Source organism: Miniopterus schreibersii (genome assembly GCF_964146895.1).
Source record: "Miniopterus schreibersii genome assembly, chromosome: 5".
In the NCBI taxonomy this organism is placed as follows: domain Eukaryota; kingdom Metazoa; phylum Chordata; class Mammalia; order Chiroptera; family Miniopteridae; genus Miniopterus; species Miniopterus schreibersii.
The window spans coordinates 44,188,243-44,213,795 of NC_138106.1; the positions used below are offsets into that span (position 1 = coordinate 44,188,243).

Here is a 25,553-nt window from a genome sequence, read left to right on the forward strand (position 1 = left end):
CTCACCAGGGTAAAACTCCCTCTTGAGGCTCTCGCCAGCTACTCTGTATCCCTGCCTGCCCCTTCAAGTCGCTGCCATCTCATAAGCTCCTGCCAATCTCTACATTTCATCAAGAACTTTTTTCTTGATGAAAAAAGTTCACTTTTTTCTTATTTGATAAATATTTATTAAGCATTCGCTGTGCCAAATAGTGTGCTGTATGGACAATGATGTGTAAGACATGATTCTTGTCCTCAAAGATAAGCTCATAATTTAATGAAGAAATATAAAACAAAGAATTACCAAACTAGATAGTAAATGTCTAAATATACGTACAGTATATGTAAGCATGGAAACATAAACATAGGGAAATGGTTGGTGTATTAGTTTCTTGTGGCCTCTGTAAGAAAATACCAACTGAATGACTTGAAACAACAGCAACTTATTCACTCACTGTTCTGGGGCTGGAAGTCTGAAATCAAAGTGTCAGCAGGGCCATGCTCCCTCTGAGACTCTGGGCAGAATCCTTCCTTCCTCTTTGGCATTTAGTTTCCAGCTGCATCACTCTAGTCTCTGCCTCTATTGTCATAAGGTGTTCTTCCTCATGTTTCTGTCTTCACATGGCATTTTCTTCTTATAAGGACACCAGTCATATTGGATTAGGGTCATTCTAGTGACCACATCTTAACTTGATTAAGTATGCAAAGATTATATTTTCAAATAAAGTCACATTCACAGGTACCAAGAGTTAAGTTTTCAACATATCTTTTTGAGGACACAATTCAACCCATAACAGTTGGGTAGGAAGAAAAAGAAGGGAATGGCCAGAGGGAGCTGGCTGGACAGACATGATGAGCTGGTAAGTTGGGCTTATCCAGGTAGAGCAGGGGAGGGAGAAGGGTCCTGTCATCTGGAGTGATATGTACAAATGGACTGAGACCAGAGAGGAAGGCATCTTTGGGAAACTGCAAGTGGTTTCTCTGGCAGAAGTAAAGGATCTGTGCTCTGTAGTGGCAAGAGATGATCCTAAAATGCAGCAGGAGCCAGGACTTGAATCTGGTCATCTTCCCACACATACATGCCTTCACTCCTTTACACCCCCTAGTGGCTTCCCCACCACTTTCTGTACTTGGTTAGTCCTCAAGTCCACCTGATCCTGCCTCCTACAAACCTCCCAAGTCTGCCTTGTCCTTTGTGTTCAGGCCCTCATCATCAACCCCTTTCGTGCTCACCCATTTGCCTCCGCTGTCAGAGTCACCGTTGAGTATTCTCAGCTCCACCCAGGGGGAAGGGGTTGGGCAGGGGGTACCCGGAGCCCTACTGTGTAAAGAAGGAGGTTGCCTTAGCCCGATGCCTGAGTCTCACCGACTCCGGAGTCCTCAGCAGCGACCTGAAGGCAGAGTGGTTGCTTCCCGGAGGACTCCAGCCTCTGATCTGCTCTTTCGGGAAGTTTTTTCACTGTGAATTAATATGTTGGTGTTCTGATTTTATTTTTTAAATTCAGGTTAATTTACTCCAACCACCCACCCCCCTTCACCTTCAGACTGAAATCTGAACTCCCTGTCATGATTTACAAGGCGTTCGGGGAGAACCTGACCCTAGGCCACCTTTCTAGCTTCATATTGCACTGCTGCTCCTCAGACCCTAGACCCCAGATGCTACTGAACTGTTCGAGGTCCCTTGTGTGACAGTCTTTCTTATGCTGGCAGTGCCGCCTCCTCGCCCTTCTATTTCTAGCTAACTCCAGTTTGCTCTTCCAAATGCAGCTCAGGATTTGCTCCTGAGTGAAACCTCCCCTGACTCTTCAGGTAGCCTTCCTCTGTGTTCCCATAATGCACGATTCTAATCTCAATTAAAGCTTCCCAATCCTACGTGGTCTTTGAATCCTACATTGTTATGATTGATTTTCTTGTTTATCTTTCCCTCTAGACTGTGAGCAGTTCAAGCAGGCTCCAGGTTAATTCTAAAAGCAGTGCACCTAAAATATTGCCCTTTTGGTATTTGTAGGGGCATATTGTGCTTTTATTTTAACCTAATTTTTGGAGTTTTTACTTTGTGTGGGTGTTTCTTTTTCTTGGTGGAATTGCTAGATTTTCACAGACATTAGATGTGAACTGTAAGGCACCTCCCTTCAAAGAGGTAGTGTTTGCAGTTACTCATGATGGAGGCTGAGAGCAGAGCCTGAGTGAGGTGCGGTTGGACACATCAGCAGGCTGTGGAAGCATTTCCATGGATGAGATGTTGAGATTATATGGAGACTCCGAATACTATTTATTGTCTGTGGGTGGATCCCAATTGTAAAAGCTTGAAGTAATTTGCTTTCAGTCACCCATAATGTTTGGTACAAATTTGTGTTTATAATTTTTAGTATTTAAATTAATGTTTTAGAATCCAGTATATTATTTAGTGATTTTGATATCTTGAGTAATAGTAAGCAGAAGAAAAATAACAGCCACAAGGGAATTAACAATACCATTTATATAATGTTCCAAATTTATCATGAGCTAATTTGAAATATAAAGTCTGAGGTACTTTTGACCAAATTATTTTTAAAATCTTTTAAAATGCGGAAAAGACAGAAATAAAGACTAGAACAGCTTTTTACAAAATGTATTAAAAATGGGATTGACTTTTGAGCCAGGCTCCACCCAATTATGTGTTAACTTCATTCCTCTCTACTACAGGTGAGGAACCAAAAATGAGTAAGGCAGGGTTTCTGCCCATAAGGCCCTCACCATCTAATGAGAGAGACAAGCTGGCCAACCAACAGCTAAGAGTCAAGGAGATAATTTAGAGTTGACACATTGGATTTGTCTTCGTAGGTAGTAATTCTAAGAATAAGAATAGCTGCCTTCCTGTCAAAGCTAATATGTGAGCTGTTGGTTCTCTTAGGTATAATTCAAATAATGAGTCAAACCACTCCTGAGAGCAGGTAACTGAAGACATTGCATTGGATACCAATCTTTGTTCCTCAGGCAGAAAACTACCATACTATTTATTTTTTTTAATTTATTTTTAGAGAGAGAGAGGCAGAGAGAGAGAGAGAACATCTATTTGTTGTTCCACTTATTTATGCATTCATTAGTTGCTTCTTGTATGTGCCCTGACCAGAGATCTAACCTGCAACCTTGGCATATCAGGACTATACTCTAACCAACTGAACCACACCAGCCAGGGCACTATTTCTTGACTGTATTGAATTTGGTGGCTTAAAGTGATGTCTCTAGGATGTTCTGTCAATTCTCTTTTTAGAAAGTTGCTCTACTGCCTGAATAGTTTCCTTTTATTATTCTGAAACAGTAATTTTTTATTTTATTTTTTCACATTTTAAAAAATTTATCTTTATTGTTCAAAGTATTATATATGTCTCTTTCCCCCCCCCCCCCCTTTGACCGCCCTGCTCCCCCTCAAGGCCTACTGTGCTATTGTCTGTGTCCATGGGTTTTGCATATGTGCATATAAATTCTTTGGTTAATCCTTCCTATCCCCCTTCCCCCATTCCTTCTGAGATTCGTCAGTCTGTTCCAAGCCTCCATGTCTCTGGACCAATTTTGTTCATCAGTTTATTTTAAACTGCTTTGTAATATTTTTTCAGTTTCCTGTTTAACATTTAGGGTGCCATCACTCTGTATTGAAAATAGTCTGTTAGGAAGCCATCCATTAGTTGTTCTTTGTAACTTTAAAGGGAGATGTCTTTCTTTGATGGTGGTGGAAGTGGTTATTACAACACTAGACATAATTAATATCAGTTAATGACATTAGTTTGAGAGCTAGGAAAGGTTCTCTAAGATAGGCTATTCTTTAATAAATCACTGATCTCCATGGAATCTCCCATTATTGTGGTAATTCTTTTACTGTTGCCTGGCAGTGAACTTATGAGACGATATGGCACCTCAGGGCCTTTATTTGTTTGAACTGAAATAAAATTCTTTCTCCTGTCAATGACAGACAGTGATACTTTCCTATTATAATTCAAATCAGTTTTCAGAACTGGTGACATTTTCAAGGAGAAAGAAGTAAGAAAGGGCGAATGAATGAGCTGGAGTATAGTTTCTATAACATGCAAAGAGAACATGAGAACTGGACACAGATAAAATATTCGGACTTATCAAGAAATTAGGGAAGTTTCTCAATCAATGTTTTAAGTACATGCAATCAGCATTTGCCTCTCAAATGACGAGGAGGCGGCCTAGTCTCCTGGGAAGAGGGGAAGTGAGTGTTCGAAGCTCCTGTTCTCCATGCTTCCTGTGCTGTCCCTGTGCAGATGGCCCTAGATGCTGGGAAGTTCTCATGAAGTCAGTCAGTCCCCCACTTCCTGGTAAAGTTGCCCCTTAATCATATGAAACAATATCCCTAATGCTAAAAATAACCAGAGTCTGAGTCCAAGACTTCATGTTGACCATCTCATGTACCTGGTAGCCCTGGGGAGTAGGATGTTCTCTCACTCACCTTTAATAACACCGAGTATCATAGGGTAACATAGCGACAGCTGCCTCCTTAATAATTAGTCCTTGAATATAATCGCCCAGGTAGTGATTATTGACTTGCCAAATGTAACACTGACTTTGTACCATAGCTTTTTGTCCCATGGAAACAAAAACACTTTTCTTGTAGGAGGCATTTTGTTGTTTTATTTGTGGGGGGAAAGCACAACATGAGATAAAACCTCCAAAGCATCCTGTGAGTAAATTACTTCTTTTATAGAAATTAGGGTCCAAGTTCAAGTCATAACTATAAGTAGTCATAGTTTAGTTCAAGTCATTTTACTTTGCTGGGTTTCAGTTTCTCTAGCTGGAAAATGAATGTGCATCTGAAGGGGGTGATATATCTGAGGTAAATGTGGGAACATAGTGGAAACAGCAAATTGGGAAACAATCTTAGCTGAATATGTTGAGGCACATAGACATAGGATATTTACATTTACTTAGGTTTTGTTTTCACTCTTGTGACTTATTCTTTCTGGGACATTTATTCAGACTCTGCATTCACTCATTTATTTGTTCATTCATTCATTTATTCTGTAAAAATTTATTGAGTGTCTAATATGTGTCAGGCACTATTCTGAACTCTGAGGACATAACAGTGTACAAAAAAAGAGTAGGGTTCCTGTCTTCATAGAGCCTACATTCTAGTGGGAGGGATGGATAATAAATACATAGCAAATAAGTAAACAAGGTAATTGCAGATTGTGAAAAAGAAATAAAAAGGGTGATGGGACAATCACTTTCAGGTAGATGCCTGTAGAGATGGCTTCTGAGTGAAGACTAGACAAATGAAATACCAACAACCTTAGCTTCTAATCCTACCAAGGTAGAGAGGTTATTCATATTAGTAATTCATAGGTATAGAAATGACCCATCTAAACCCTCATTTGGGGAGGGAGGGTGCAGGGAATCCTCTGACTTTGTGGTGAATGTCCTGGCCTCATGAGACCTGCTTGGACCAGGCTGCAGACAAGGAACAAACATGTGCTTAGTCACAGCTGAACTGTGCTGACAAAGGAGTCGCCACCTGCTTCCTCTGGCCCATTTCAGCCAGGGACCTCCTGAGCCCATTTGTCCCTCCTGGGAACCAAGCTGGCTCACAGAGTACTGGCAGCTCTTTTGACCTGGGAGGGGTTGAGACAGAAACCTTGGATTAAAAGCAGGTGAAGCTGGTAGCTGCCTATATAATAAGACTGGAATTATTTTTTTCCTGACCTGTCCTCAACGCTTGAAATTCTACTGCTAGAAGTTAAGATCTAATCCATTCAGTTTTGAAGGTTTGTTTTTTAGTCTTCAGGTCTCATTAATTTTTGGAGGAGATGTCACTCTTTAAACATTATAATTTAACATCTTAAAAGGGACCCACAAAATATTCTAAAAATGACAAGAATTAGGTTTTAGGTGTCATACTCTGAATCTCATCTTATCCAGAATTGACCTACCTCTATAATGACAAATTCACGCACCCTACTCTTAGAGCATGACTCCTAGGCTTCTAACTTTACCGCTGCATTACTCCCATTACATTGCTCTGCAGCCTCCTGAAGACCTCTCTTCAGGTCTCATTCATGGTCTATGTCTGATGTAAGACACACGCACACATAACTGTAACTCAAGGTATAGAGTCATGAATCTACATCTGCTGTCTCCCACCATTCAGCTGAAAAATGCCCTCTCTCCTAAAGATATCAGGTCCTAATCCTTGAAACCTGTCAATAATAAATTTAGAAAAAGGGTCTTTGTAGGTGTAATTAAGTTAAGAGTCTTAAGATGAGGAGATTATCCTGAATCACCCAGGTGGGTCCTAAGTGCCATCACAAGTGTCTGTATAAGAGAGGCAGAGGGAGATTTCACACACATGCATGCACACACACAGAGACAAACACAGACACACACACAAGAACGTCTTGACAGAACAGAAAGATATTTGAAGTTTGGAGTGATGTGGCCATAAACCAAGTGATGCTGGCAGCCACCAGAAGCTGGAAGAGGTAAGGAATAAATCTCCCTTAGAGTCTTCAGAGGGAACACCACCCTGCCCACACCTTCATTCTAGCCCAGTGATATTGATCTTGGACTTTTGGCCTTCAGAACTGTGAGAGAATAAATTTCTATTGTTTTAAGCCACCAAGTTTGTGTAATTTGTTACAGCAGCCACAGGAAACTAATATAATTATTAAATCAATGGAAACCACCTGTGTTTCCCTATCTACTTGCAACACTCTCTCTCTACCCCCTGGAGGTAACCAGGACCTTGAATCTGGTGTTTATTATTTTCTGAATTTCATTATCCCTCTATTAAATATATAATATTCTGAAATATGTCATTTTATATACAGTAGCCTTCTGCATATTGCTTTTTGCTTTTATCTTTAAGTATATTTTTATTTATATATAAATATATTTTTTATAAATTACATATGTTGATACATGTAGCTCTAGTTAATTTTCACTGTTGCATAGTATCCAGGTTGTGTGTGTGTGTGTGTGTGTGTGTGTGTGTGTGTATACCACAATTTAAATATCAATTCTTCTGTTGATGGAGATTTAGGTTGTTTCTAGTTTTTTGGTCTTTCAGACAGAGATGCAATGAACATTTCTTGCACATATCTCCTTGTGCTCATATGCAAGAGTGTTTCTGGATATTTACCAGAGAATAGACGTACTAGATCAAAGGTGTGTCATCTTCATCTCTGCCAGATTTTGTCAAATTGCTCTGCAAAAGTACTGAAGTACACTTGGTGGGCTGGATTTTGACAGCTGGAGATTTCAATAAGAGGAATGATATGTACCAAAGGTGTAAAGATGGGAGACACAGGGAATGGTAAGTAATTAGTTCTTTTTGATTAAGCAATGGTTCTCAGTTGAGGCATGAAAGCCAATCTGATTGTTGGGGAAATTTTTTGCAGTCTTTGCCTTCTTTTGCCCACTCTCTCTGCATGCTAGGATGTCTTCTCCCAGGAAACTGTGGCATGTTTTGGTTGAGAACCAGTAGACTGGTGCCTGAGAAGGAGCAGAGAGAGAAGAAGCAGGAAAGCTGGGCTTGGAGGACCACTGAGAGGGCTGAGATGTCAGACAGAAGAGGACATGTCAGTCAGGGGCACCAAAAATGTCTGAGCAGAAGCTGAGCACCTACCTTTCTGCAGGTATCCAGAAGCATCATTAGGGCTTCAGTACCCCTAGGTGAAGAGGTTTGGAACAGGGTTTACATTTTTACCATGTGTATCAAGCTTTGGCCTCTGACAGCACTTGTCTCAAGTTTCCTTCTAACCTTGCTCATTGAAGAATCACTTTATAATTCTATGAGCTATTGCTCCCCTGGGACTCTGGATCATTGAAATTGCTGAAGAATTGGCTAAGGTTGGCATTTTTATATTTTGATTATAATTATCAATCTAGGAAAATTCAGGAGGGCTAAACATAATACTTCTGATGCATTAATAGAATATAACATGTTATATTAGTAAAATGTATGTGTTCTATGAAAAAATATATACATCCAAGTAATGTATAGTATGAGAAAAGACATAGATATTGATTAAAAACAGAGTACAGTATGTGTGTGTGTGTGAGTGTGTATGTGTGTATGAGTGTGCATGTGTGTGAGTGTGTATGTGTGTGAGTGTGTGTGTGTATGTGTGAGTGTGTGTATGTGTGTGTGAGAGTGTGTGTGTGTGTGTGTGTGTGTGTGTGTGTGTGTGAGAGTGTGAGTGTACCTTGATAAGGATTAGAAGAAGGAACAAAACAATGAAAAGAGTTGGTTTTTTTAAGTTTAGGGCTTATTTTTCCTATAAAGGTACAGGTACTCCCTCCTTCTTAGCCAAAACTGTACTTTATTAATCACATACAGAACTGTAGAACTATATGTTTGATGTGGAAGACTCCTTAGAGATACCTCATCTAGTTTGGCTCTTTCAATGACAACACACAGGTGAGGGGACAGGAGAGGCGAAGAGGTCTGCTGGAGTAAGGGGCTAACTCTCGCTGGCTGGAAAGGTGCTAGCCCCCGTCCCAATGGGCTTTCCAACACAGTTCCCCTCAGCATTACCAACAGCCCAGGTTACCTTATTCTGCTGGATAACATTAGATGAGTCTATTTTAATTTCATATTTGGTACTTAGTCAAAATACTTATTTTAGCATTGAAGTTGACTGTATTTAACAAATTTAAAAAATTTTTTTAATTGTTTTTCATAATTATCAAGGTGAGTGGTCTTTTTTTTCCAAATCTTTTATAAAATAATACAACGTTTGGACAACTGTGAAAATAAAACTCTCTAAATTACTTGATATCTCCCTTAATATCTCCTAGAAGTATACAAAGGGCTTTGTTGGTAGTAAAGATTGCTTTAATGACATGTCCTATATTCATAAATCAAGCCATCATCTCAAATGTATTAGGAAAGTGGTGGGATGGGAGAATAGTCCAGAAAGGTCTAAAAGTTTGAAATAATTGTTGGAAGATAAGGGCTATTTGGGGGGGGCTTGACATTAGACTTGTCAGAGAAATCAGGTTGAACTAGAAAAAAGTTTTAGGATCTAACACATAAATTACTTTCCTTTTTTTCTGTTCACTTTTAGTCCTTGATTTTATGCCATCATTTCATGAAACTTTAAATACAACATAGTTAAAATCCTGCATTCTTTTTTTAACTCAACATTATATTGTTAATACTTTTGTCTTAGGGCTATTTTAGTTGCAAGGAACATTCACTTAGTCAAGTTAAATTACCTCTGAAAAAAGATGTGTGTGCGTGTGTGTGTGTGTGTGTGTGTGTGTGTGTGTGCCTGATCTCACAGAAATCCAAGGACAGGAAACTAAGCAGCGAAGCTCCACAGGAATTGAAGCTGGCCCCCAGAAGTAATCAGCTTCTTACACTGCTCTGTCAGGAGCCTTCAGTGGGGTCCCTACTTATCTTTGCATTTCTGTTCTGTACCCTCGTAACTTCAGGTGTGCATTGCCAATAATGGCCACCCCAAACTACATGACTTTACAGTTCCACAGTTTTCAGTCATCTGTCTCTAGATGTCTTAAAGTTAAATCCTGATTTGGTTGGCCTAATTTATCTTTTCCATTCAATTAGACCACAAAAATTAGAGGTTTCTGTTCAGCCCATGGATTAGCTGTCACTGGCTTAGGTGGACACACCTTGTCTAACTGGGTGTGGCTGGGGAGGTGGAGCACATGCTCGGATTCTAGCCCTGCTGACAGCAAGGTCAAATGTAGGAACAGCCCTCCCCCTCCCCAGCAGTGAGTGTGGGTGGGTAGGCAACAGCTCCCACGTGGCTCTGTCTTCCTCTTAACTATGAATTTTAATGAATGCGCAATATTACATCAAGTGGCTGTTCCACAATTTATGATCCCATTCCTCTGCTGATTTAGTTTAGCTCCTTTCAGTGTGGGAGCTACAAGTAAAACTGTGATGAACATTTGTGCACACTATCCCCTTTGTCTAGATTATATAAAATAATCTTTAAATTACATAGAGATTGCATTCTCTAAGCACCTTCAGGATATAAAACAACCTTGGGGTTTTTTGTTTGTTTAAAAAGTATATTTGGTAGAGATTTATCCATAGGTAGTTATGGGCAAAATAATAGATGTGATATCTGGGGTTTGCTTCAAAACACTCTAGGGAAAAAATGGGGGTGGTAGGTGGTAGCTGAGGCAACGTCAGTGAAATGTTGATGACTGTTGGGGCTGAAGGTGAGTACAAGGGGTTTATTATACACTGTGGTCTTTATTTTGCTGTTTACTCCCCACTTGCCTTCTCTTCTTCTTTACTGGATGCTTCGATGTTTTTCCCCATATTTCTTCTAGCTACTTGCTGCCCCCATGCTGCCCTCTGGATTCCCAGTTTTCCCCTCAGAGTCAGTCATCTCTAATACCTGCTTCATAGTTTCCTTTATCAAAAACTTCAAGTCCATCCTCTAGCCACCCACTCAATAATTCGTTCACATAAAAAATTGGAGCCCTTCTATTGAACAAGACACTGGAGCAGGTGCAACATGTAGTCACGTTCATTGTTTTGGATGTTACTAGACAGCTGTTAAGAGGAATACAGTCACAACTTATTTGATACCATGAGATAAGAGGTAGATAGACAGGCAGCTTAACACCCTTAGGAAGAACCGTATTTTAGAAGAAGAGCCAAGCGCCCTCCGGGGGGTGGGCAGTGTGGTAAAGTGCAGGGCACAGCTGTGAAGAGAGGGCCTTCTCCTTCAGTACCTGCCTCCCCCACACTGCTTTTATGCCCAGTGGTTCAGCCTTTAAGAATTTCAAACTGCAAGCAATATTTTGAGATCATGTTTATTTAGTAAATGGAAACTGTACATATTAAGATCCTTGGAATATTTGTAACCTTTAATACAGAGCATTAAAGTGTCTCAAGTGCTCAAGGAAATGAGTATTTTGTATTCATGTTAAAAAAGCAAAAATCAAATCAAATGGCTTCCTTTTCTATTCATTTCCTCAAACATTAGTAGATTATAAGTGTTATGTGAACTAAATGAAATTGCAGGGCGATGATTTTGGGGTTTTCTGCTTTTGAAAGTCACAATATAAAAAAACCCTCAAGGTGGTTCCTGACTCCCTGAAGCTGGAACACCTGGAGGCGTGACTGTAGCCTGTGGGTGCCTGTGTCTTGCAGGATTTGAGACTATCTCGGAGCTCCCATGGCTCCTCCACAAGCCTCTCTGCCTTTGCATTCTTCAGCTTGGGTTATAATTTCATTTTAACTTGTGAGTCTCCCTCACTGGTCTGTGAATCTCTGTGGTAGGACAAGGATTCTGTACTTTCAATGCCTGGAATGCAGTTGAACCTCAGTAAACATCAGTTGTATGAAAGGCCTTCCCTCCCCAAATACTTTTCTTTAAAAAAATCCCTGTAGGTTCTCCCTGATAGATTTTCTTCTTTCTTGCACAGACCCCAAGGTGGTCCCATTCTTCAGCCTGACTCTGAAGACCTCCTGATGACGAAGGAAGTGTTTCAAGGAAACTGCCTGTCAGAGACTCAAAAAGCCTAAATGATTCCCCCGAAGGAGTGCCTAATGCAGTCATTCAGAGTATGCCTTTGCCCCAGCTTTCCCTTTCCAGAAACGGGGTTGTTACCTTTAAACATAAACTGTTCAGTGCTTAGTTTTTTCAACATAACTGATTAAGGATTTCCAAACATAAGCTTATAATTATAAATCTAAAATAATTGATCCAATTCGGAATTTTTTGTGAGCACAGCAGGTCAGCAAGAAGTTTATTATTAGGCACGCGTGGTAACAGGCAGTATATGGCTAAATGTTTAAGCCAACTTTCCTTGAGTTCCTCCCCACGGCTCCTCCTGTCAAATTTCCCTTCTGTATTTCCATGGTTTGCCACGGTGGGTGGTTTGTTGTTATGAGAGGTGGGGTGGGGTGGGGGGAAAGCAAAGCAGAGAAGGAACATGGGGTGAGCGCAGACTCCCTTCAGAGCCTCCTTACTGGAACTCAGGGCAGTTCCCCTGATCTGTGACGGTCATTGTCTCGATGTCAATGTTATTAGAGGTCAGGATATCTTTTAGATGGGTCACTGTTTCTGGAGGGAGATAAGGGTTTCTTCCCAAGATCCAAACATGATCTACGTGAAACAGCCAGACGATCGTGGTACACGAGTACACGAGGGCATAGTTCTCGTAGTCGGTGGCCAGGACCCAGTACGGAGCTGAAGGCATCACTGAGGAGCAGAGGGGGCAGTATTAGGAAGGACCAGAGCAAGAGAAACCTTCATCTTCGGGACCCAGAAGTCAGGTTCTTCTAGGTCAGTGGTTCTTAATTCTGACTTCATGTGGGAGTCATATGGGAGCTTTGAAAAATGCCAGCTCCATCCCCACCCCTCCCTGGATTCTGATATGGAGGTGGTTGGTACTTTTAAAAGCTCCACCTTGATTCTAATATGCACCCAGAGTTCAGAGCTAACATTCTGGCCCCTCCCTGGTAGGACCTGGTAGCAGGTTGGTTTCTGGAAACCCATAGTAACTGGGGGGTTGGCTGGACCCCCTAGACTGGCAGGCTGCACTAGGCACTACTTAGCTAAGCAGAGTCAAGAATGCAAGGTCAGGGACCTCAGGCTTTCTTAGTCCGTACCGCCCAGCTTCCTCTAGAACTTGACCAAGGGAGGAGGCGGGGGCTAACTTTGGTTTGTTTGTTTTTCTTCCTGCCTGCCTTTTGACAATCCTTCCATTCTTAAGAATATGATAAATAGGGTGGTAACAGGTTATAAGCTCTTCCTTACAAAAGGTCTACGAAGATTCATTGATTGATATCTGTATAGCATTGAAAGCCCAAGATTAAAGGGGTCCTCAAGAGGAGAGATGGGGGATTTGCCCTCTTCATCTGAATCCAGAAACTTCCTCTGTGAATTTGACCTCCACAGCCAAGCTTCAAACTACGGAAAATTCACAGTGTAGCTTATTAAAGTTAAGTGGGAGATGGACCACATGGGAGAAAGATGTGCGCTGACCCCATAAGAACAAAAGACTTGGACATGTATACAGACCTGGGTGATTTGCTTTTCTGGGTTTTAAGCACCCCACTGTTTGCCAAGTCAAACCAGAGCTAAGCTGCTGGACAAAGGAGGCAGTATGGGCGTGGTCAGAGCTTGGATGGGGGTCAAGGACCCAGCTGATCATCAGGACCACACCAAAGGACTAGTTCAGATGACCACCCACCAAGGTCCCTTCTGCCTCTGACTTTCTACCTGTTTATAAATATAAAAGCAGAAGGACACTTGGAGGCTGTCTGGAGGGAAGCCTGGACAAGGCTGCAGGAGCCAGACTGAGTATTGTTTCTGACTTCCGTTTCTAGCATTGTTGGTGCCACCTGCCTGGCTCACTCATGAGAGCAAATATTCACCATGTATCTGGTACTACTGAGTGTCAACTGCTTTGTGCGTTCCCAGCTGGACCAAGAGCTCTTCAGCTCCTAGCGATACGTCAGCAGCAGCAGAGTGCCCCACTTCATACACTCTAAGCAAACACATTCTGTCTTCCTCCCACAGGGTCTAGCACTCAAGCATAAATTTACCTAGATATTTTCCTTTTAGTAAAGAAAAATTCCATGTCTCTTTATTAGAAAACTTTGACAGTCTCCTGTTGCTTATGGAAGGACTTTCAAATTCTCTAACATGGCATTGGAGACCCTCCCCAGTCTTGTCTTCTGCTCCATGGACCCATCAGGCTTTTTCTCATGTCAGTCCCTCCACTTGGAACATCCTTTCCCATAATCTCCCATACACCCTGCAAAACCCAATGCAAACATCTGATCCCTTTAACCACAGTAAACCTCTTCCTCCTCTGCTTCCTTAGCCAACAACTCTTGCCTCTTTTAATTCCTGTTTGGCTTCCTTATGAAGGTTGTGCACATAATATTTGACCTTCACTCCCATCCCCATCACTCACTTGAGAGTTTGGAGACCTAGGTTTTAGTCCCAACTCTGTCTTTAATTAGTCCAATGACTGTGCCTATATCACCTAGCTTTTCTTTACTTCACTTTCTTATCTGTAGAAATCACAAGAGAAACTGACCTGTACAAAGCCCTTTACAGCTTACAGAGTGTGTGTTATCTAGTTTATCTACACAACACTAGGTGTAGATGTGAAGTTAGTTGCCCATAGTCATATGTGTGGGAGGAACTGCCTCCCCGCCCCCCCCCCCCCCCAGCATTCCTATCTTGGTCTATAGAACAAGTACTTCCTTTCTGTCCCACTCTAGGCCCTTCATCAGTGGGGGATTGAGGGAGGAGGGTAGTGACGCCCCTTGCAGCTGGTGACTGCAGTGTCTGTCCCACAGGTGGGGAGATGTACTCCTAAGCACTTTCGCATTAGAAAGCCTCACAGTTCTGAGCTGATTTCTCCTGTGCATCTACATCAGCAACAAAACTAAGATGTGGTGCTTTCTGTTGCCTATGTCTATTCCTCAGTTAAACCAGAGCTCACAGGGCAAATGCCTGTGATTAAATATCTCTCGGGGACCCCAACAATGTGGCTGAAAAGCAGGAGACAGAGCCAGGACTCAAACTTACCTCACTCTTGTCAGTCTCTTGTCTCCAAGCTTTTGTACATGTTCATTGTTCTGCTAATAACTACTAATTTTTCAGGCATCTGTTTCCTATAGGAAACAAGACTGGATTGGGTCTCTTACTACTCAAGCACTAGGTACTCCAACTTGTGCTTCCTCTATTGAAACACTCACTGTAGTTTTATAGTAAATTGCCTGGGTACTTGTCAGCATTCACACTGGGCTATAAGTTCCTCAGGGACAAGGGCCAGCTCTGTCTTCCTCATTATTGCATCTCTAGCAACTTGCCCAGTACCTAGCATGTAGTAGGTGCTCAATAAATAATTATGCATTGAATCATTATAGATGACACTCAGATGTGACATGAGTGCTGCAGCCCAGGGCTCTAGCCCTCAGTTTGCCTATCTACTCTTCTGGAACCTTCTGAGAGAAGTATATACTTACACCAGAAAAACTTCACTCCCAGCTTGGCAGGCTCTGTGAGGTTGACCTGGGAGGCTTCACCTTCAATTTGATTCACAGTTCCATCCGATCTGCAATGAATTAAAAACTAACCTGAACTCACTGAAAGCCAAAAACCAACAAAAGGCAAGATTCGTTACACTGAGAACCATAATGGCCAACATTGTGATTTCTGGTTAGAGAGGCTCTTGGAGGCAGGCTAGATTCTAGTTCCATTCTTTCCTCTGCGCTTTGCGACCGTCTCTGAGACCAAGTGGAGGAAGACAGCCTTGGGGAGAGGAGGAGCAGCAACTGCAATGCTCTAGGATCGGACACTATGTTAGGCCCTTGCACTTCAACACTGTTTTTTGGACTGTATGCAATGGCCTGCAAGGCTTAGAAAGAGGAGTTTGAAAAAAAAAGAAAGGGAAAAACAAACAAAACAACCCAGTACACTAAGAATTCACTTTTTAAAAAATAATCACTTCTTTAAAAATGAGAAGGGGCCAAAACATGGAGTCTGGAGATCTGCAAGACCCTCTTTTGGACTTAGTGATCTCAAGTGACATCATCTTCTCCCTAAAAGGTTCATACACGTGAACTCTGAGACCTCTTCCGGTTCAGCAAGCTTCTGATTGAGGGTGAGAGATTTCTTTTCTTTTCTTTCTTTTTTTTTTTTTTAATATATCTTTATTGATTTCAGAGAGAGGAAGGGAGAGGGAGAGAAAGAGACAGAAACATCAATGATGAGAGAGCCATTGATGGGCTGCCTCCTGCATGCCCCCGACTGCATGTGCCCTGACCGGGAATCGAACCCCCAATCTTCTGGATCCTAGGTCAATGCTCAACCGCTCAGCCATGCTTGGCCTGGTGAGTGTGGGAGATTTCAATGTAGGCCAGGTAAAAGCAAGCAATGAGCAAACATTTACCTTATTTCAGTGATTCTCAGGTGCATCCAGATCTCAGACACATTAAATATGAAGAAATGTGCATCTTACAATTAATGCCACCCTACACTTATAATTGGCAGTGTCATTTCTTAGTGGTATATAAAATGGTGTAGATATATAAAAGCTATGGTCTTAAGTTGTATGAAATACTTTCACTCTTTTGAAGGGAGCTCGCCCCATTTCTGGATAACTCCCAGTGACCTCATGGGCCCAGGGGAGAGTAGAAAGGCCTGGGGATGGAGGCAGCACACAGGGAGTGTGCTCGGACATCAGGGTCCTCCTCCTAGGAAGCTGGGAGAGGAGCTGCCTGTTCATCAGTCCTCGAGGAGGCAAACTAAAATTAGAGCAATAGTATGTGTCAGAAAGTCAGTAGGCTATGGTTAGTGATGGGTGTCCTAGGAACCATTCAACAAGCAGCAGGTGAGGGAGGGTGGGACATGTACTCTGAGAGTCCCGGATGCATTGTCTGTTTATCACGGAGTAGGGCCGGAGACAGAGCCCTGCTCTCTCACCTGGAACTCAACCATTGGGAAGAGGGTCCATTTCTATCTGCATACAGTTGCTTAGCAACAAACCAGTCTTTTCCCATCAGGCTTTTCCCCTTTTCACTATCATTTGCATTGTACTCTGGAATAGTTTTTAAAACACCACTCTCTGATCATAAACTCACAACTTGTTCATGGGAAAATGCATGAGTATTTTCAAGGGTAGCAGCAGATTAACAATAATAGGAAATATTTATTAAGTGATTACTATACACCAAACACGGGTCTAAGTGCTTTACATGTGTTGTCTCACTCTTGCTCACGAAACCCTCTGGGGAGGTGCCATGATTATTGCCATTTTACCTGGGTGGAAAGGGAAACAGAGGATTGCTACAACCAGCCTAAGGTCACATTGTAAGTGACAGAACCAGGATTTGAAACCAGGGAGCCTTTCTCAAAAGCCTGAGCCCTTCAGCTCCCAACCCTGTACCAGCTGCTTTGTCCCTCAGATTCTCTGACACTGGCTAGTGTTCTGCTCAGACTCTATGCTGTGCCCTCCACTCACTCTGCAGTACTCCGGGAAGGAGAAACTAGACCAGTTTCCTGAACTTGCAAACCTTCCTGCATGTCCCCATGTACCTTACCCAGATGTGACCCTAGAGACAGAGCAACCTAACACTCAGGATCCTGGCCAACTCCAAAGGAGAGGTGGGGGAATCATAGAGGTGTTGGGATCTGTGTCATTGTCTGATTCTTGGTCTTAGAATGGGACAAAATATTTGAAATAAAGCTGTTGCAACTTTAGGGCCTACAGAATTCCTATGAGATCCTCTGGGTGTCTACATCTCAGTTCCTGTGGCTCTGAAATGAGCTGAATTTTTCTCTAGAGGCCCTCAAGGTCCTTACTTTACTTCTTTGGGTTATGCAGGGTCAGGGAGTCAACCCATTGTGTTTTGGCTCACAGGGAGCTTAGTGGATAAAAGGACAGCTTCAGAAAGGCTCTCTGGACCTGAGTAACTTGCAGGCTGGGTTGTAGTTGCTTTCGTGGAGTTGGAGTTGAACACAATTCTCAGATCCCATAGGGAACTGGAAGGACAACCTTACATTTCCAGCCTTTCTTTTATCTGTCTTCTGTTCTCTTCCCCATTTCACTTCTCCCTGGGTTGGAATCTCAGTTTCATCACTTATAAGCTGTGTGACCCTTGGTCAAATTACTTCTCTGTACCCCAGTTTCCTTATCTATAAAAATGGAGTTAATAATAGCACTACCTCAGGGTTGTTATGGGTTTAAATCAATATACAGGATGGGGCAAAAGGAGGTTTACAGTTGTGAGTACGTGAAACAGAGTTTCTTCTTGAATTATTATATATTAATTATTGTATTATTTCCATATGAACAACTATAAACCTACTTTGGCCCTACCCTGTATATGCACACTCATACATATAAGTACATATACACACAGAATAGTGCCTTGCACATAGGAAAAGGTTAATAACTGTTAGTTACTGTTTCTATTGTTACTGTTATCTTTGTTGTTTGAGGGTGGGTAGGAGCTTTCCTCAGGCTCTTTTAAGGTTATGGTTGCTTTTCAAAGTGTGAATTTGGGGATCAAGCATCAATCTGGGAAAAGTATGCCTCTATACGATATTCTGTTCACATAACCTAGGGTGTGACTACATATGCGTTTGATCCTTGCTTAATAAGGAAAGGTGTTTTCTAGTAGCTGGAACTGTTTGGAGATGTGATAAACTGTCATGGGTGGTGATGAGCGCCCAGTTCCTGGAAGCTTCAAGCAAAGCTGGACGCCCTCTGTCAGTAACTGATATAAGAAGGGCTTCTCTCTTGGTTTGGAGGTCAGACAAGATGGTCCCTGATGTCCTTTACTACCAGAGTATCTGTTTTGCGGTGAGAACAGAAACCCTGCAGTTTGGGTTACCATTGAGTCCCTAGTGCCTCTCACAGGATCCAGTGCACAATAGGTGGTCAACAAGTGGTCACAGAAATGAATGAGTGACTTCTAGTCCCCACTGTTCTGCCTGCCAAAAGCTTTCCTCTCAGGGCCTGTTGTGAGCAGGCAGTCCAGACCCAGCAATGATCGAATCCTCCCTGAACCAGGCTGCAAGGACACCCAGTCACCCCAGGACAGCTCTCCGCAGGGCCGGCTCCAGGATGTGCAATGCCTTTGAAACCACAGCCACTCACCTCAGTTCCTGGTTTATCACTTTGATGTTTCCATTTTCCATTAGTGAGTAGTTGGCTTGGATGCAGCTTCCTTTCTCAAAGCTCCCTGGGATCTTCTCAATTTCATACCATCTTCCAAGATACTGCAGAGACAACAAGTAGAGCAAAACCCTGTGACTCTCTGGGGACCTGCAAACTCTGCTCTATTGTTGTCTGTCAGAGCAGAGCCCTTTCCTGGGGAAACCAGGCAAAATGGGCTGCATTGTTTCCAGCGGCAACTGAGCAAGATATTGATTCAAAGGAGAACAAGCGAATCGGATGTGTGGGATTGATTGAATGCCACGTTCTGTTCCTAAAGTGCTCTTTATTTAGATACGCTCTCAGTGTCCCCTTCAGCCAAAATCTATGTGAAATTCAAAACTCTGTCAAAGGAAGGGATTCGTCTACATGATGGAAGGTGCCATCTCAAATGTTTTATGATTCTTTAAGGCATCTTTGAATTGTGCACAAAGTCGGATATGTTCACTGTGGGACTCCAGAAGTGGTTGAATTCTCCTCATATGACCCCACACTGGGAGTTGGTCACAAAGACTTTTTCGGCACATGATCAGGATTTAGAAGACCTGTGTCATTTCTCCACTGGAGGCTTGCTCTCAGTTCATAACTCCAGTGTACAGAGTCAACTTTAAGGGAAGTGTGCAACTGTGCGGGTGAGGACAGGCATTCTCCTGCTTCCATAGAGACTGAGACAATTTACAACCTTCATGGAGGGTCATTTGGCAATATCTAGCAAAACTAAATATACATATACTCTTTGGCCCAGCTATTTCACTTCTGGGAATGTATCCTCTGATAATAAGAAATGATGTATGGATAAGATTATTTGTTGCAGTACAATTAGTAATAATAAAAGACAAGAAACAGTCTCAGTGAACGTTAGCAGGGGGCTGGGTAAATAAATACGGACACATTTATGCAGTGGAATGTTATATATCCTCTTTTAAAAGAGTAATATGCAATTATCTCCAAACACATTTAATAAAAAGGGTCAGGTGCAAATAGTGTGTATATTAAGCTACCTTTTGTGTAAAACAACACAAATTTACTTTTTTGTAGTTCCATAGGTCAGAAGGCTGATACTGGTCTCACTGGGCTAAAATCAAGTTGTTGGCAAGACTGTGTTCCTTTCCAGGGGCTCCAGAGGAGAATCTGTTTTCTTGCTCTTTCTAGGTTCTAGGGTCTCAATTTCTTTATCTACACAGGAAGAAGTATAACTATCTTTATTTGCAGATGACGTGATTTTTTTTGTACATAGAAAGTCCTAAGGAATCCATACACACACCAAAACTATTAGAACTAATAAATGAATTCATCAGGATTAAAAAAGATACAAGATTAATATACAGAAATCAAATCTATTTCTACATTTACAATGAACAATCTGCAAGTGAAATTAAGAAAATTCCGTTTACAATAATGTCAAAAAATAAAATACTTAGAAATGAATTTAACCAAAGAAACATAAAACGTGTACTCTGAAAACTACATTGTTGAAGGAAGTTAAAGACCTAAGTAAATGGAAAGATATCTTTAAGTTCATAAATTGAAAGACTTAAAATTGTTAAGATGGCAATTGATATACATACAGATTTAATGTAATCTGTTAAAACTCCTAACAGGCTTTTTTACAGAAATTGACAAACTGATTCTAAAATTTATATGGAAATGCCAAGGACCCAAAATAGCCAAAAGAACAAAGTTGGAAGACTCATTCTGATTTCAAAACTTTACTACAAAGCTATAGTAATCAAGACTGTGTTGTACTGGCATAAGGATAACCATATACATCAACAGAATAGAACTGAGAATCCAAAAATAAACTCTTACATACATGGTTAACTGATTCTCGACAAGGATGCCAAGACTATTCAATGAGGAAAGAATAGTCTTCTCAACGAATAGTTCTGGGACAACCGAATATCCACATGCAGAAGAATAAGTTGGGCCCCTATATCACACTATGTATAAAATTTAACTTAAAATGGATCACAGACTTAGATCTACAAATATTTTAGGAGAAAATATAGTAGTAAATCTTTATAATCTTGGATTAAGCAACGGCTTTTTAGGGAGGAAAAAAAAGGCACCAGAAGCACAAGCAACAAAAGAAAAAATAGATAAATTAGACTTCATTAATATTAAAAACATATGTACCAATAAAGTAAAAAGACAATCCATGGAATGGGAGAAAAAACTTGCAAATCATATATCTGATAGGAATCTGTATCTAAAATGTATAAAGAACTCTTATATCTCAATAATTAAAAGATAAATAACCCAATTGAAAATGGGCAAAGGACTTGAATAGACACATCTCCAATAAGCACATGAAAAGATGCCCAACATCATTAGCTATTAAAGAAATGCAAATCAAAACCACAATGAGATACCACTTCGTATCCACTGAAAATGGCTATAATCAGAAACATGACAGTAGAAAGTGTGGGCAAAGATATGGAACAATTGGAATTCTACAATCTTGATGGGAATGTAAAATGGTGCGGGTCTTTTGGAAAAGAGACTGGCGGTTTCTCAAAAGGTTAAACATGGAGTTACCATATGACCTAGCAATTCTACTCCTAGGTATATACCCAGGAAAACTGAGAATATATGTCCACAAAAACAAACAAGCAAACAAAAAACCCAGGACACGAATGCTCACAGTATTATTTCTGATAAGTCAAAAAGTGTAAACAACTCAAATGAACAGATGAATAAAATGTGGCATAATCCATACAGTAGAATGTTATTCGGCAATGAAAAGAAACAAAGTGCTGAAACATACTACAACATGGATGAATCTTGGACACATTATGCTGGTAAAAGAAGTCAGTCACAAAAGACCTATTGTATGGTTCCATTTCTATGAAATATCCAGAATAAGCAAATTCATACGGAGATAATGTAGATTATTGATTGCCTGGGGCAGAGAAGGTTGGGGGAAGTGGGGAGTAACTGTTAATGGGTATGGAGTTTCTTTTTGAGATGCTGAAAATGTTCTAAAATGGATTGTGGTGATGGTTTCATAACTGTGAACATATTAAAACCACTGAAATTAAAAACCACTTTAAACAGGTAAATAGTATATGGATTATATCTCAGTAAAACTTCCTGCTTTATTTCTCAAGGGCTTTTGTAAATATAGCACAATTATAATTTCTGAAGTATCTTGGAATTTTTACCCCCAAACTGAAACGTAATTCAAATTCCCTGGATTTTTGCTGTAAAGCCTCTGATACCTGAACAAAGGCATCAGCCCTTAATAATTAATGGAGTAGGTCAATGTAGACTTGGGTGTATTACACTCTCCCCTTCCTGCCTCCCTGTGTGAACTCTATTGATGGTGCTCCGTCTCCCCACCCCCTTCAGGCTTTGAGCTCTGCTCCCTGGTCTGCCTAATCCAGCCCTGAGAGGTCCCAACTCTCATTCACACTGAGGAGTGAGTGACTGATAACAACTTCAGTGTTACTCACAGCAAGTGAATTGCTTCTTAAAAGAGAGATCCACACTTCTACTAAGGAGAATATATCTTAACGGGGAGATTCTAGCCACGAGTTAGCACCAAGGAGAACCTCTAAGTCATGCCATCCAATAGTTGCCTCTTTCTGCTGCTCCATCCCCTGGCCACACAGATATTCAGTACGGCTGGGCCTAATTTGAGGAAGAAAAGCCATACATGGGGAGCTGGCGATCTCTTCAGTGCAGGTAACAAGAAAGCCCCTTGGGGAGTTCAGTCCTCTCCCAGGCCCTGCTTGGGGGTAACCCGTGGGTGTCCTGCACTGCTGGCAAGCCTAGTTTTAAATCCTGGTCTGCATTTACTAGCTGTGTGACTGGGTAGGTTACAAGCCCTCCGACATTCAGCTTCTTCATCAGTAGAATGGGGACAATGGCATCGCAGCAGCTGCTCTTGATGTCTGGTCCCACGCCTCTCAACCCACCTTTGGGTTTACCCAGCCACAGACAATTCCCCACACACTGCCCCTCTGTCTCCTTCTCTGCCAGACAGCTTTGCACGGGAGCTCCCACGGCCCACTCGCATCCGTCCACCCGTGGGACAACCTGAGGTGCATTCCACACATGTCCTTAGCGGATCCTCAGCAGGACTGAACCCCACTGTTCGCAGAGTCACCTACTCCTGAATGCACCCTTTATTGCTTTTCTGCTTCTCTGTCTCACTTTCCCCACACGCTCACTCTGCTTCCTGGGATTGGCTTACAAAACCTCCCGGCTCCCAGTTCCCGTCTCAGAGTCTGCTTTGGGGGAACCACAAATAAGGTAAGCACCTCCCCCCACGCTTGCTGTGGCCATCAAAGCAGAACGACAAAGCTGCGCCTTGTGGGGTGCTTACTCAAGCAGGAGACAGCAAAAGAGAGGGAGGTCAGCCTCTTACCACACCTTATTCACGTCAAAATTCTCCTGCACGGGAGGAGCCGGGCACTTCCCCAGATGGAATGCCTGTCCCTGGGCCGCACCCAGGAGGCCAGCCAGTGCCGAAAGCAGCAGCAGCGCAGTCACCATCGTGGGGCTGGTGGCCGGAGGTGGAGCCTGGAACTGGAGGAAACAAAGCAGTGGAATCTTCTGAGTAATCGCTGGGGAAAGATTTCTGGGCTGGCCGGTTCCTCTGTGGGCAACCGTCCCACTCAGCCCCCGTGAGCCCAGCGTCCTGCGGAGCCCCCTGAACCAGCAGCCCTGCTGTGAGGTCTCCCTCCCCCGTGAGCCGCTCTGGAGCCCTTGACCTGTACAGCGCACACTCTGCCTGGTAGCAGAGTTTGTTGGGTTTATGTGCAACCTCTCCCCCTCTCCTAATTAGGCATTTTTCAAGGCTGGTCACAGCGTCTGATTCTCCTTGGACTCATCCACAGAACCTTGTAGTGTCAGGCAGGGTGGATGTTTGAATGAACAGAAAACAATGTGGGGGCAGGGGGAAGGCAAAGAGAGACCCTGAAGCTGTCAGGTGAACCATGAGAGAGAAAAACACCGAAGCAAGCCATGTATAACATTTAGTACCTTATGAGATTCATAAGAGAAATGGCCTCCTGCCCTGGCCCCCCCCATCCCTGCCCCCACCTTGCTGGGCTGTTTACCAACCCAGGAGGAGGCCTGGAAACCTTGACAGGGAGCAGTGTGTGTGGGGGGACCCACGGTCACACTCACTGCTTTGGATTTCTGACTTTGCCACATACTAAGTATAACTGTGTCCAATTTATGAAGTTTTGTGAGAATTAAATGAAATAGTAGAGAGCATTTAGAGCAGCGTCTGACACAGAGACATGCTCGATAAAAGCTAGTTGCTATTACTATGAAAAGCAGCAACAAATGGTTGTTTCCTGAATTTGTTTTCTTTCTTTTTTTTTTACATTCTCTTAGGGGATACTTTTCATAGACACGTATTTAACTTGAGAAGGACTAGTAGCTGGCATGCAACTTCGCAACAAGTATTTCTGTCCAAAGCACCCTTCCCGCAGCGGAAGCTGCTTTGAGGAAGGGCAGCGGGCAGGGTGGGGGCGCTGCGGGGCTGCTGGCAGGGTCCGAGCGTCCAGGCTGCTCCCGGCTTCTCTCACTGACTTGCTTTCAGCCTGTTCTTTTCCGTGTGACTCCTTGCCTGTAGTTGCACAAGAGCTATTTCCAGCTCTTTGCCTTTCTCCCAACGCAAGCTAAATGTTCTCAGATCTGAGCATTTAAAAGGATGTGTCATAATAGGAATAATTATAACCACTTTATTATGAGTCTCTAAACCTTCAAATAACCTTTAATGATCAATAGCTTTTCTTCTGGAGGTTTCCTGGCTGGTTTTCAAAAGAAAAATTACGTAACGAGTAAAAGCTGCCAGTGGGCGCGGGGGGGGGGGGGGGGGGGGGGGAGGTCACTGAGCCCCCCCTGGAGCAAGTCTGCAGGGGGGCTTCCTTAGTCTCTGAAGCTCCCTTTCCCATCAGCCCCTACCACCATGTTACCTTTCAGGATTTGCAGAAACCCACAAAAATTTGCATCCATTTCCAAGAGGCTCTTAGAACCATCAGAGCTCTTCTCTTGGCCCCAGTAGGCACCACACTCAGTGCCTTGCCCAGAAGATCTAACCTCAGAGGAGGGCCACACATTCTACACATTCTACAGGGTCCCCCAAACTGGACAGGACCTTAGAGGTCATTGATCCAACCCGCCTCCCCAGGTATACAGATGGGAAAGCTGAGGCCCAGGAGAACAGAGAGCCGGGATGCGGGCCCATCTCCAGCTGCCTGCTTTGCAGCGCTCTGAACGCACGCCCTTTGGCACACCACCTCTAACCCTCTGAGTCTCACCTCACCACGTGACAGTTACACCAAAAGTCAGTTCCACGTCTTGCTCTGACAACTGTCATATTACAAAATGTTCTACTGTGGGCTGAAACGTGTTTTTTAGCTCTGTAGGAGGATTTCAGAGAAAAGCTAATTCCCTTTGATTGCATCTCTTCCAAAAATTATTGGGGTAATTTTATTCCTATAGTTAAAACTTTTTTTGTGAGAAAAAAGGTTGGTAAAATCCATAATTTTTTCAACACCCCTTCCATCCTAATTCACCTGACACTTACTGAGTACCTACTGAGGGTAAATCACATTATTAACATGTACCTATGAACTTGGGTATATATGACATATTTTTTGCATCTTCTAATTAATACTAATGGGAAGATTGTCCTAATGACAAGCGTTTAAATACTTTTGAAAATAAATATAATTTAAACATTATTTTAACTGAATAGTAAATAATTTAAGAATAATTCTAAGGGGCATCCACTGGCCAGCACTGACTCTGAGAATCACTGCTCACACTCACTGAGCTTCTCCACCCAGAAGCCCTGGCCTCAGGATTTTCACATGTGCCAGGCACTGAATCTCCACAACATCCTGTCTGCAAGGGTCCTGTGTTGACCTTCTCTCTGTGCTCAAT

The 25,553-nt window shown here is 42.4% G+C and overlaps 1 protein-coding gene across 6 annotated transcripts in view; it reads right to left on the bottom strand.

Annotated features, from left to right (window-relative positions):
• Positions 1-10,753: 10,753 nt before the first annotated feature.
• The window catches only part of APOD (apolipoprotein D), a 45,759-nt gene continuing 30,959 nt past the window's right edge, over positions 10,754-25,553 (bottom strand). For all 6 annotated transcript variants that reach the window (XM_081138440.1, XM_081138443.1, XM_081138439.1 and 3 more), the window contains 4 exons: positions 23,025-23,180; positions 18,591-18,712; positions 14,953-15,041; positions 10,754-12,166 (listed from right to left, as the gene is read on the bottom strand). In XM_081138440.1, the coding sequence (XP_080994566.1) occupies positions 11,931-12,166; positions 14,953-15,041; positions 18,591-18,712; positions 23,025-23,147 (570 nt within the window). In that variant the 5' untranslated portion in view covers positions 23,148-23,180 and the 3' untranslated portion in view covers positions 10,754-11,930. The remainder of the gene's footprint in view (positions 12,167-14,952; positions 15,042-18,590; positions 18,713-23,024; positions 23,181-25,553) is intronic.